General features: G+C 47.2%; 2 protein-coding genes across 3 annotated transcripts; one reads left to right on the top strand and one right to left on the bottom strand.

Annotated features, from left to right (window-relative positions):
* Window positions 1–544: 544 nt before the first annotated feature.
* On the bottom strand, window positions 545–3,739 carry LOC116453016 (dynein light chain 1, cytoplasmic-like). 2 transcript variants are annotated; one of them, XM_032128009.1, is made up of 3 exons: window positions 3,604–3,739; window positions 2,910–3,050; window positions 545–1,151 (listed from the first exon to the last, which is right to left on the bottom strand). In XM_032128009.1, the coding sequence occupies exons 2-3, from the start codon at window positions 3,039–3,041 to the stop codon at window positions 1,014–1,016; spliced, it is 270 nt and encodes an 89-aa protein (XP_031983900.1). In that variant the 5' UTR covers window positions 3,042–3,050; window positions 3,604–3,739; the 3' UTR covers window positions 545–1,013. The 2 variants fall into 2 exon arrangements, with proteins under 2 accessions (XP_031983900.1, XP_031983899.1); XM_032128008.1 differs by having other exon boundaries at window positions 2,910–3,047; window positions 3,604–3,737.
* Window positions 3,740–5,724: 1,985 nt separating this feature from the next.
* On the top strand, window positions 5,725–10,695 carry COQ5 (coenzyme Q5, methyltransferase). Its single transcript, XM_032128005.1, has 7 exons — window positions 5,725–5,905; window positions 6,273–6,422; window positions 6,908–7,132; window positions 7,866–7,972; window positions 9,550–9,638; window positions 9,846–9,957; window positions 10,074–10,695. Exons 1-7 carry the CDS (start codon window positions 5,758–5,760, stop codon window positions 10,173–10,175), a joined length of 933 nt encoding a protein of 310 aa, XP_031983896.1. The 5' UTR covers window positions 5,725–5,757; the 3' UTR covers window positions 10,176–10,695.
* Window positions 10,696–10,725: the final 30 nt, after the last annotated feature.

Genomic DNA, 10,725 nt, shown 5'->3' with positions numbered 1-10,725 from the left:
CCCCTGCCAGAATCACCTGCTAAGCAGCCCCACAGGTATCACCATTCCCAGCACGCCCTCAGCACCACACAATGTGGTTGGGCAGCAGTGGCCAGGTGTGCCAGGCACTGGCACAGCCCTGGGCACAGCCCAAGCAGAGGTGGCTCAAATGCACGTTAAGCACCCGCTCTCCGGCCGGCAGCCCGTCTCACGGCTCTGGGGCTCCCCCTCCCCTGTACCAGCCTAGGCCAGTCAGAGTGCAGCTGTTGCTCTTCGGTGTCGGCCCGCAGGGGGGGTGGCTCTGCTCCATCTCCAGGACCACGACTGATGCCTGGTAATGGTGACGAGTTGCCTGCAGCCATGGCCAGATCCGGATGGAGCTGATCCCAGGGGACCCCCAGGCACAGTGGGAACTCATAGTCATCGGCTACAACAGGAACACCTCGAGCCCGGCATACCCCTTTAGGCAGCATATGCCCTGAGACAGCACTCCCCACAGCTCACTTGGACTGAGTCATCCACCATCACCACAACATTACAAATCAGCCAGAAATAACAACCTGGCTGGGGCAGAACTCAGCTTTTATTCTCCAGCACATTTCTCCAGAGACAACAGAAAAAGAAACAGCTCAGGTTTTGGGACAGCACATCCAGCAAAACAAGAGGGGGAAAATTATTTTATAAAAGTAAAATCAGAGGAGTAAGAGAAGTTTGGAACATAGAGAACTAAACACTGTCAGTACTTGCATAGCACTAGCAGTAATCGGGAAATACAGTAGATGGCTATAAAACTCTCAAAAGCAAAACTGCTCCAACAGCTCTAGTAGCAAAGGATGAGCCTTCTGAAAAAAAAATAAATACACGGAAGACGTTTTTGGTACTTTTCCTTTTTATATCCACAATGTAATGTCATCTGTTACAACATAATCCCTGCCATTGCCCTTGAAGATCAAGGCCTGTGTCCTCAGGAAGGCTGCAGTAACTAGTCAGAGAGTCCTGTAACTGGATGCAAGTTTCAGTAACAGTCCATGGTTCTAGCCAGACTTGAAAAGAAGAATAGCAACTTGGCCGAGGTAGAAGTAGATGAAGTGCTTGGTCTCATGAGTCACGTAGCTGCCAAAGTTCCTTCCCACGATGCAGTGCCAAGTGGGATTGTATTTCTTGTCAAACTCCTGCAAAACAGATCACTACAAATTAAGAACTCTTCTAATAGGTATTCACTTTCTGAGCAAGGCAGTCAGAGGAAGAACAGATGCTCTTAAGTACTAGAATTATCTTATTTACATCTTATTGTTCACCTGCTGCTTAGTCAGACACACAAAAACCCCACAGTGCTTCCCAACTAAGCAGTAGCAGGTTTAAAACATTACTTTTGTTGAAAGCAGTCTTTAATCCCCATAATTCATAACATGACTGAATATACAATCCTCAAGTAAAAGATTCACCATTAGTTTTGTACCCACAGAGCCGTAATTTAGACTTCATTGTTTATCAGCAGCACAGCTGCTAAACAGAAAATTCTCTGCCACATGCTCTGTAACACCAGTATGATCAACGCATCTTAGTAGTTGTGTTTTACATATTTTCAAACAAATCCTCTATAATTTCTCAGTAGTTGCTGCAAAGAATATCTGAAAAGTATTAAACTTTCTTTTTAACTTTCTTAGGTACTTTCTGCATCTGGAGAAAAAAGCCTTTCTGTATTGTGGTCATAGCAAACAAGTATTTCTTTAGCAGAGGCAATCATTCTGCATAGCTGAATTACTTCTCATGGTAGAGAAGCTTCTCCACCCCAAGTATCCTGTATTTGAAAGTTATCTCCACCCCAGGTGTCCTGGAGCAGAGCCTCAGGCTTTGAGTGGTACAGCGGTAGAACAGCTCGAGCTGGGTACCTTCAGAAGGACCTCAACGAAGAAATTGCCACGCAATTATACCCTCCCAATCTCAGCTCCCCACCATTCACGGTTCAGACCAATAAGAACATTAGGGTCTGGGGACTTCTTTATCGGGTCTTTTCATTGTCTCTGGACAGTCTTTATTATCTCTTACTGTGGCTTCTGCTGACAGTTATAGCTTCCTTATTTTTCAGCCTGAACTAGGTCTTGAGGCCCTTTTTCACAGTGCTAGGTAAAAGTTAATGTATCTATGTGAAAATTCTCAGCTTGTGGCCTAAAGCTTTATCACTTTAGCTCCTCATGCCAAGCAGTTAAATCTAGACAGTTTCAGTCCAAGTGGCCTTAACATTTCAACAGCTCTTCCACTCAGATCAGTATAACTTCTACTAACGCACTTTGATTTCTCCGTTCTCCCAATCTGACAAAGCAGGAAATATAATCTGAACTAGATCTTTCTGATGTATTGTTAATCCTACATAAAGGACGACACAGATGTTGCAAACAACAGATAATCAGTGCCACCAGAATTTTTTTTCTTTTGTGCTTGTATCACTACATAAGAAGAGGTGTGATTACAGAGAATTGCAGAAAACTGCTTTTCCCTGCTATTTTTGATCCAGCTGGCAAGAACTGTAAAGAGATCCTTAAGATTAAGTTAAATACAATTGAAACAAAGGAGAACAGGGTTCCTGTCAGACAAAAGCCACAGGAGAGCTCAACAGAGTCCCTGTGTTTTGTAACAGCTCATCAGTCACAGGGAAAGTCAGCTGCCACTCTGTCCTCACGTGGACAATGGGACAGTGGCAAAAAAGGGCTTAAACTGAACGTACTGTAAGAAAAAAGCAGGACCTAGAAAGGTCCACATAAAGGGTGGGGAAAGGAACACATGGACACCAGCCTAAAGAGAAAGTCCAACTTGATTATCTAGTGCCTCTAGAACTTGTTTTTCTAGAGCTACTTGACTAGCAGCGTTCTCCCCAATTGATTTTTCATGCGCATAGAGATATCATGAGTACATTACAAGCCAACATCTACCTTCTTTATGTGAGCAGCGATGTCCTTCTCAATGTTGTATTTCTCCAAGGCCTGAGTAGCACATTCCACAGCATCTTGCTGCATTTCCTCTGACATGTCCGCATTTTTGATCACTGCCTTTCGATCACTCATGATTGCCTGCTTGGAGAAAAGAAGAAGGAAATTCAAAGTTGCAGGAGCGCCTGCCAGAACCACCTGCCAAGCAGCCCCAAAGCTCATTCCCAGCGCGCTCTCGGGCGCCGCGCGGTGCCACCGCCGTGGCCGGGGAGCGTCGGCCGAGTGTGCTGGGCACGGGCACAGCCCGAGCAGCGGCGGCTCAAACGCCGGCTCATGTTAAGCACTCGCTCTCCGGCCGGCAGCGACACAAGCACCGCCGCAATCTCCGCCCTCCCCAGTCCCGCTCCGGCCGGGAGCTCCGCGAGAGAGCGCGGGCGCTCCATCGCCCGGCCCCGACGGCCCTTCCCTCCTCTGAGGGAGGCGAAGAAAGCCCGGCACGCGCGGCCAAGGGCTCGGAGCCCCGCGTGGCTGCAGGGTCCCGCCGGCAGCTGCCGGGGATGCGGAAAAATCGGAGGCGGCGGCCGGGGTAGAGCCCAGGCACGGGGCTACCCAGTCCCAGACGTCCCAGTACCCGAAACGGACCCAGCCCCTCTCGGCAGCTGTCCCTGCCCAACGTTCAAGGCCATCAACACCTTACCCTCACCGTCGAGCGGGCGCCGCGGTATCGGCGCGGTGCGGATGCAGAGCCGCTGAAGGTGCGCGACGTGCGGAAGGATCCACACACTCGGCTCCGGCGCCGCGGCTGTTTAACCGACCCGCGCGGGCCGCCGGCGCCCCCGAGCGCCCCCAGCCCCGCCCCCTCAGCCCCGGCGGCCAGCCATTGGTCATGGCCACCATCACCCCGAGATCTTATTGGCCCCGGTTCGGCGCTCTTGCAGGGTTTTGCCGCAGCAATTTCTTTCAGCCCGGCATGCCTTGCGGCCGTTACCACAGCGACCGGCGGCCGCGGTGATGCGCGGCGGGGCAGCACGGCCTTGGCGCAACCCCGGAGCCCCGCCGGGCCAGCGCAGGGCAGGCCAGGACTGGTGGCCCTCAGGCCGTGCTCAGCCCTTCCCTGTCGCTTTCTTTCTTGCTTCACGGCAGAGCTGCTTGAACGGAGGAAGGAGGGAGGGGAAGGAATAACCCCAAGCACCGGTACAGGTTGGGGGCTGACTGGCTGGAAAGCAGCACTGTGGAGATGGAACTTGGGGTCCTGGTGGACAACAAGCTGTCCCTGAGCCAGCTCTGGGGCACAGAGCCAGTAGTCTGCCTTGGGGGCCAAGAAAGCCAATGGAATCGTGGGGAGCATTAGGAAGAGCATTGCCAGCAGGTCAGGGAGATGATCCTGCCCCTCTCCTCAGCCCTTGTCAGGTGTATCTGGAGTGCTGTGTCCAATTCTGGGCTCCTCAGCACAAGAGAGACATGGAGCACCTGGAGTGGGTCCAGTGGAGGGCAACAAGGATGATTGAGGGACCAGAGCATCTCTCTTATGAGGGAAGCCTGAGGAAGCTGGGCCTGTTCAGCTTTGAGAAGAGATGGCTGACAGGGGACCTTATTAATGTATATAAATACCTAAAGGGTAGGTGTGAGAGGGTGGACCAAGTTCTTCTCGGTGGTGCTGAGAAATAGGACAAGAGGCAGACAATGAGCAGAAACTGATGCACAGGAAGTTCCACCTGAGCACGAGGAAGAACTTCACTTTGCAGGTGACTGTGCACTGGAACAGGTTGCCCAAAGAGGTTGTGGAATCTCTCTCAGTGGAGATATTCCAGAACCGTCTGGACACAATCCTGTGCCATGTGCTCTGGGATGACCCTGCTGGAGCAGGGAGGTTGGACCATATGACCCACAGTGGTCCCTTCCAGCCTCCCCCATTCTGTGACTCTGTGCATGCAGCTGGTCACTGGTGTCTGTGCAGTGTCTGTGACTACAGTGTGAGAGGGACTCTCCCAGTCACTGCTCTGGTAGGCAAAGATCATCTGTCACTACAGCTGAGGCTGAGAAAAATACCCAACAAAATCAAATATGATGCTTTGGAGGGCATCCTGCTGCAAGGAACATAGAATTAAAAAATATTATATGAGAAAAATAGGGGAAAATCATGGTGTGGTCTGATGACGGTGCTAAAAGTCTCAATATGGCAGGAAGATCCTGGTGAGGGACCCCAGCTCATGCCCTGGGAATGCAGTCCCTGGGCTGATCTTAACAGCATGATGTCATCTCTCCTGAGAATAGGTTAAGTAGCTTCTTTGTATCTACAAGTTGGCAGAACTCCTGAATGATTCAAAAAAAAGTGATAAGCAGGCCGGGGGGGGGGGGGGGGGGAAGGGTAGAAAAGGTTTCTAATGTGTCCTAATGCTCTTGACAGGAATCAAGGCACCTTTCACTCCTTGCAATTCATCAGAAGCCACAAACTCTCCCTCCTGCTCCCCACGAGGCTTCACTTTAAGTGAAGGAAAGTCCAAAATTAGAAATCTAAAGAAAAACTAAATAAAGTTAAAGAAAATAAAGAAAAGTTAAAGAAAACGATTTACAAAATTAGTCAAGTACACCGTGAGGATTGTGTTCGGTTTGGGTTTTGGGGGTTTTTTTCCCTGTCATGTTAGTCCTCGCAGCACAGGTTCCGTCGTGCCGTAAGCAGCGGTGGGACCGAGGGGGGTTCGGTGACCGTGTCCGGCAGAACTGGCGTCCCGTGGGGCTGCGGAGAACGCGCCGCTCCCCGGTACGTCCCCGGTAGGAGCAGACACTCGCCGGAGCGCGGCTCCCGCCCTGCGCTGGCCCGCGCCGCCCCCGCCCCGCCGGTGCCCCGAAGATGGCGGCGGTGCGGCTGTGGCGGTGCCGCTGCTGGGCGCTGCTCTCCCGGCCCGCCGGGAGATTGCGGGCGCGCCGCGGTTTGGCTGCGGGGCCGGAGATGCACTTCGGCTTCCAGACCGTGACGGAGGAGGAGAGGAGGGAGAAAAGTGAGGGCGGCGGCGGGGGCGGGAGAGGGGAGGCTGGGCCTAGAGCCGAGCTGGGCTCCCGGGCAGCCGGTGATCGTTCTCCAGGGTGCTAGGGACGTGTTTGGGGCTGGGCCCTTGTTTGAGGCATTACCGGGAGTCAATATCACTGTTACTCCCTTCAGCTCGGGAAGGCTGTGTTTCTCCAGAGACCTTTGTCAGGCAACAGGTTCAGTAGGATTCAGTCATATTATTTTGTAATGAGTTTTCGTGTGGTATTTTTCAGCTCCACGTAGCGACAGACTTCTGCAAGGCAATGAAGGATACATTTTACTTCGACATGAGCATTTTTAAGTAAATTGCATCTCATTCCCATGTCCTTTCTTTGCAGTTTATCAGGTCTTTGAAAGTGTGGCCAAGAAATATGATGTCATGAATGATTCAATGACTTTAGGAATTCATCGGGTATGGAAAGATATCCTCATGCATAAAATGAACCCTTCCCCGGGAACACTTCTCCTAGATGTTGCTGGGGGAACAGGTAAATAATTTTGGTGAGTTCCACATGACAATGCCACACTGTTTTTCAGCTGTTTGAGTCTGCTCAGAATTATGTTGCCTGTTGGGGTTTCCCCCCCCCCCCCCCTTAGCTCCCTGTCTTTAAAACTAGTGAAGCATCTACTTGACTCTACTTGACTTTCCCAGAGAAGGGTTGAGAGCTATTATTTTAGTGTTTTTTAATATCTTGCTTTAAGGGTCTGAGAGTGTTATAGTACTGCAATGATATGTTGTGGAACACTGTGTGAATTTGTAGAAAGTCATGGACTCTGATTTTAATAAGTTCCCTTATATACATGTACACACAGTCTTTCTGTGTCTATGCAGTGTGTCTGAGGGGGTGTTTTTATAAATATATATGACTGAAAAGAAATATTAACTCAGTTGGATGTTCAAAGCCTTATGTTTCAACTTCCTGGAGTCAGAAAACATTCCAAAATGTGTTTCTTTCCTTTTAAACAATTGCAGGTGATATTGCCTTTCGATTCATTAACTATGTTCGCTCTGTACGAGAACGCCAGCTCCAGAGGAAGCTCAAGCACCGTCAGAATTTGTCATGGCAGGAAATTTTTGAGAGTTACCAGAAAGACAAATTTAACTCACTAGGAGATTCCCAAGTGGTGGTCTGTGACATCAACAGAGAAATGTTAAAAGTTGGGAAGCAGAAAGCACAGCATCTTGGCTACTCTGAAGGTAAGTAATGCATTGTACCGTGGCAGTAACATTCCTGATAGCAAGAAATTTTAAGTGGCAGAGTTTTTTTTTCGCTGTTTCCCTGTGTACATTCACCAAGAGTGGGAACTGTGCATGGGGAGAAGGAACATGAGTTACACAGTCAGTGATTGTGCATTTTGTCTACATGAGTGGTGGGCTTATCAGTAACCTGGACATCCATGTCCCACAGATAGACATGGTCTTGATCCTTTGGAGACTGGGAAGCAACACAGCTGCAACTGCATCACATACTGATAGTCCTTATGGAGGGAGTGTGGCTTTTCATGTTCCTCAGACTTTGGAAGCTTTCTAGCAAAATGTATTAAGTGTTTGGTCAGTGTTGCATGGCAAAACATTAGTAGTTGTCTATAGTTACACTTTGAGCTGAGATTTTCTTTTTACAACTTTGCCACAAACAAATGGCAGCCAACAATGCTTTCCACTATAATGCAAGTTTTGGGTAAAATCTTTCTGGCACATACATACTATGTGTTTATGTGGAACAGTGTTTTGGCTGATCTGCAGAATTAACTACTCTGTCTTGAAAGATTTGTGAGTATAGGTCAAGGTGTCTTTGCTCCAACAAAAGTGCAAAATGGAAACATTTGGTTTAAATATCACTTTAAAACTAATGAATTCCTTCTAGAATGGGTAAGTTCTAGCCTTTCTGGAGCAGTCTGAGTTCAATTCTGGGACTTGTCTTTCACTACAGGCTTGTCCTGGGTACTTGGGAATGCCGAAGAGTTGCCCTTTGATAATGATAAGTTTGATGTTTACACAATTGCCTTTGGAATCCGAAATGTAACTCGTATTGATTTGGTAAGTTACTAGAATGTATCCTGACATATGGTCCTTATGATTTTTTATTCTACAAAGGAAGCAAAGTAGGAACTCCTTTGGATAAAGGAAGGTCCTAGTCTACTCCTGAAACATTTAAAATAAGTGGCATGTAGTATGCAACTTCTTTGAATAGAGAATGCAATCAACTGCCCCACCTTTGCCATAAAAATGTAGATTTATACCAGTTGCACCCAATCCTTACAGCTTGGCAAGCCACACAGTCTCTTCCTAAGGCAAAGGGCTGGATGCTACAGTCATTCCCCACCTTCTCCTGACCTATGGCATGGCTGGATATACACATGCACAGTGCAGTAGTGTGTATATCTCAAATCTTCCTGAAGCACCTGATCTATATCCCACTGACAGTGGGTCCAATGCTTCCTGTCCCCTTCTGTTTCCCTGCCTGAGCCAACAGAACTGCCAGAGCAGAGTGGGAAGGAGGCTGCTGCCCCCACTGCTGGTGAACTAACCTGTTCAGCCCACTTCTGCTCAGTGTCTTTACACTGGCTGGTGGCAGAGCTCACTATAAAGAACAAGTATGGTTTTAATTAAGATAAGTCTTACCCTATAAACCATCTCTGTCCTTTGAGAAGGACTGGCTGTGGAGGTGACACCTGACTGGATATGCTAGTTGTCTGTTTTGGAGGAGTGTGTTACAAACTTGGCAGAGCTCCTGTGGAAGGTGTAGCATTTGGATCCAAACCACCTTGAACCATATGCATTTGAACTTAATGTGGATGGCTTCTCCTGGTGCTTTGTCTGCACCCTTCCAAAGCAAAGGCTCTTTGCCTTCATGCATACAGCAGTCTGGTAGCAGAGCTCCTGTGTAGTGTTTATATTTTATCCTGTAGGAACAGGACAGTTGAAGTCAAGCAGATGTACAGCCTTCAGAGGTTCTGGAATACAACTCTGCTCTGCTCTTGTATGAAAGAATATACAGTTTTAAACAGAATTTTGTCCAGATTCTTGTTAGGTATTCTATTTCAATGCAGGATGGAATTTTCAAAGTAGCCAAAGATTTTCTTCTTCCTTCTCCTTCTTCCTGTTCTTGCACATTGCTCATCCGAAACCCAGTATCATTCCTTCTTTGAACCTTTGGGTGTGCCTCACAGTAAAATCCTTTCTTTTGATTAAAAAAAACCTATCATGCCCTTTTTTCATTTTCAGTTTCTTGTAGGTGAGTCACCTTCTCCCTTTTCTGTTTGGTATGTAATTAGAAGAGCTCTGCCAACAAACTTTCATCAGATGGGAGTAGGGAAAGAAAAGAAAAATTGCAAACCTGACATCACAGTTTTGACACAAAGCCTTGTAAAAGTCTATTTATGTAGCAGCAAGAGTATTTGTGCTTTGGGTTTGTGTCATGTTTGGTTTTTTGTTTTGTTTTTTTTTTTTTTACTTGTCTTGAGATCCTTCTCTACATTAAATATTGTAGATTGCCGGTCAGGATACTCTTAATTCCCCTCAGTTCATCAGAGCTGCATGATAATATCACGTGGCATGATAATAGGCAGGTGCTGTTCTATAGAAACAAACTTATCTCATCTGCTTTGTCTCAGGCACTTCAAGAGGCCTATCGTGTGCTGAAACCAGGAGGAAGATTTCTCTGCCTTGAATTCAGTCATGTCAGCAACCCTCTTCTTTCCAGGTAGGAACATGGTGACACTTTGTGCTGTGTCACAAGGCTCTCTTATTTGTACTCAGAATAAGACATGGAGACACTTTGAGGCTACATCTTGGTGCACTTTTAAAATCAGCTACAGACTGCATAGCATAGTGGCAGAGAGACCAGCTCATGTTGGAGAGGGTTTAAAATTTGTTTCTATTGATCTGTATTTGTTGTCTCTCTCTGCAGGCTCTATGATCTCTACAGTTTCCAGGTTATCCCTGTCCTGGGTGAGGTTATTGCTGGTGACTGGAAGTCTTACCAGTATCTTGTGGAGAGCATCCGACAGTTCCCCCCTCAGGTAAGGTAGTATTTCCCCGAATTCATTAACACACAAAACACAATTCCAGCATAATCTTGTGGCCAGCTGGTTTACAGGCCTTCAGGTTGTTAATAATTATGGCACTTATTTTTCAGGAGGAGCTGAAGGCAATGATAGAAGATGTAGGCTTTTTCAAAGTGGATTATGAGAATTTAAACTTTGGCATTGTTGCCATTCACTCAGGTTTCAAACTGTGAGTCTGTGTAGCAAAACACCAAAAGTATTATTTTCATGAAGGTTATGAAAGCTGTGGAATTTTAATGGCATCAAGAGGAGTTCCAAGAACTTGTGCAGCAGATACTTGCTCACCAGCCAAACTCAGAAGAACACAAGTTACCTATCCCCACCAAGAAACCTGTGGAGTGACTCCAGTGGTGTTTCTTACACTTGCATTTCCCTTCAAGTGCAATGTAAAAGACATGGCCAAAACTGAGCAATGCTAACAAGTGAAGCAAGTTGGCAGTGGGTGTGGATACAGAAATAGACAGATTAGTCTTCAAATACGATGCCTTTCTTTTTACTAAGCTTTAAGGAGGATATTATACTTGCGAAAAGTAACTTGGATTTATGAAGTAACTATGGACTTCTATGAAGCTGTTATTATCTTTGTCATGTGGAGTTTAGGGATTTTTTCCTATGACTCCTCTACTTCTTTCAAAGGCAAATGGAAAGTCTTATGAAATAAAAGGGCTCTGCATCAACTTTTTTCCACTTAAATCAGTCTTGTAAGAAGGTTTGCTAAGAAAG

Source organism: Corvus moneduloides, chromosome 18 (assembly GCF_009650955.1).
Source record: "Corvus moneduloides isolate bCorMon1 chromosome 18, bCorMon1.pri, whole genome shotgun sequence".
Taxonomy (NCBI): domain Eukaryota; kingdom Metazoa; phylum Chordata; class Aves; order Passeriformes; family Corvidae; genus Corvus; species Corvus moneduloides.
The sequence above is the reverse complement of the archived record's forward strand: the minus strand, read 5'-3'. Positions and strand labels throughout refer to the sequence as shown.

Coding starts and splice junctions, on each gene's coding strand:
- LOC116453016 (XM_032128009.1), bottom strand. CDS start 3,041: ATGAGTGATCGAAAGGCAGTGATCAAAAATGCGGACATGTCAGAGGAA. Junction 1,152..2,909: donor TCGCTGCTCACATAAAGAAG/GTAGATGTTGGC, acceptor TCTGTTTTGCAG/GAGTTTGACAAGAAATACAA.
- COQ5 (XM_032128005.1), top strand. CDS start 5,758: ATGGCGGCGGTGCGGCTGTGGCGGTGCCGCTGCTGGGCGCTGCTCTCC. Junction 6,423..6,907: donor AGATGTTGCTGGGGGAACAG/GTAAATAATTTT, acceptor AAACAATTGCAG/GTGATATTGCCTTTCGATTC. Junction 7,973..9,549: donor ATGTAACTCGTATTGATTTG/GTAAGTTACTAG, acceptor GCTTTGTCTCAG/GCACTTCAAGAGGCCTATCG.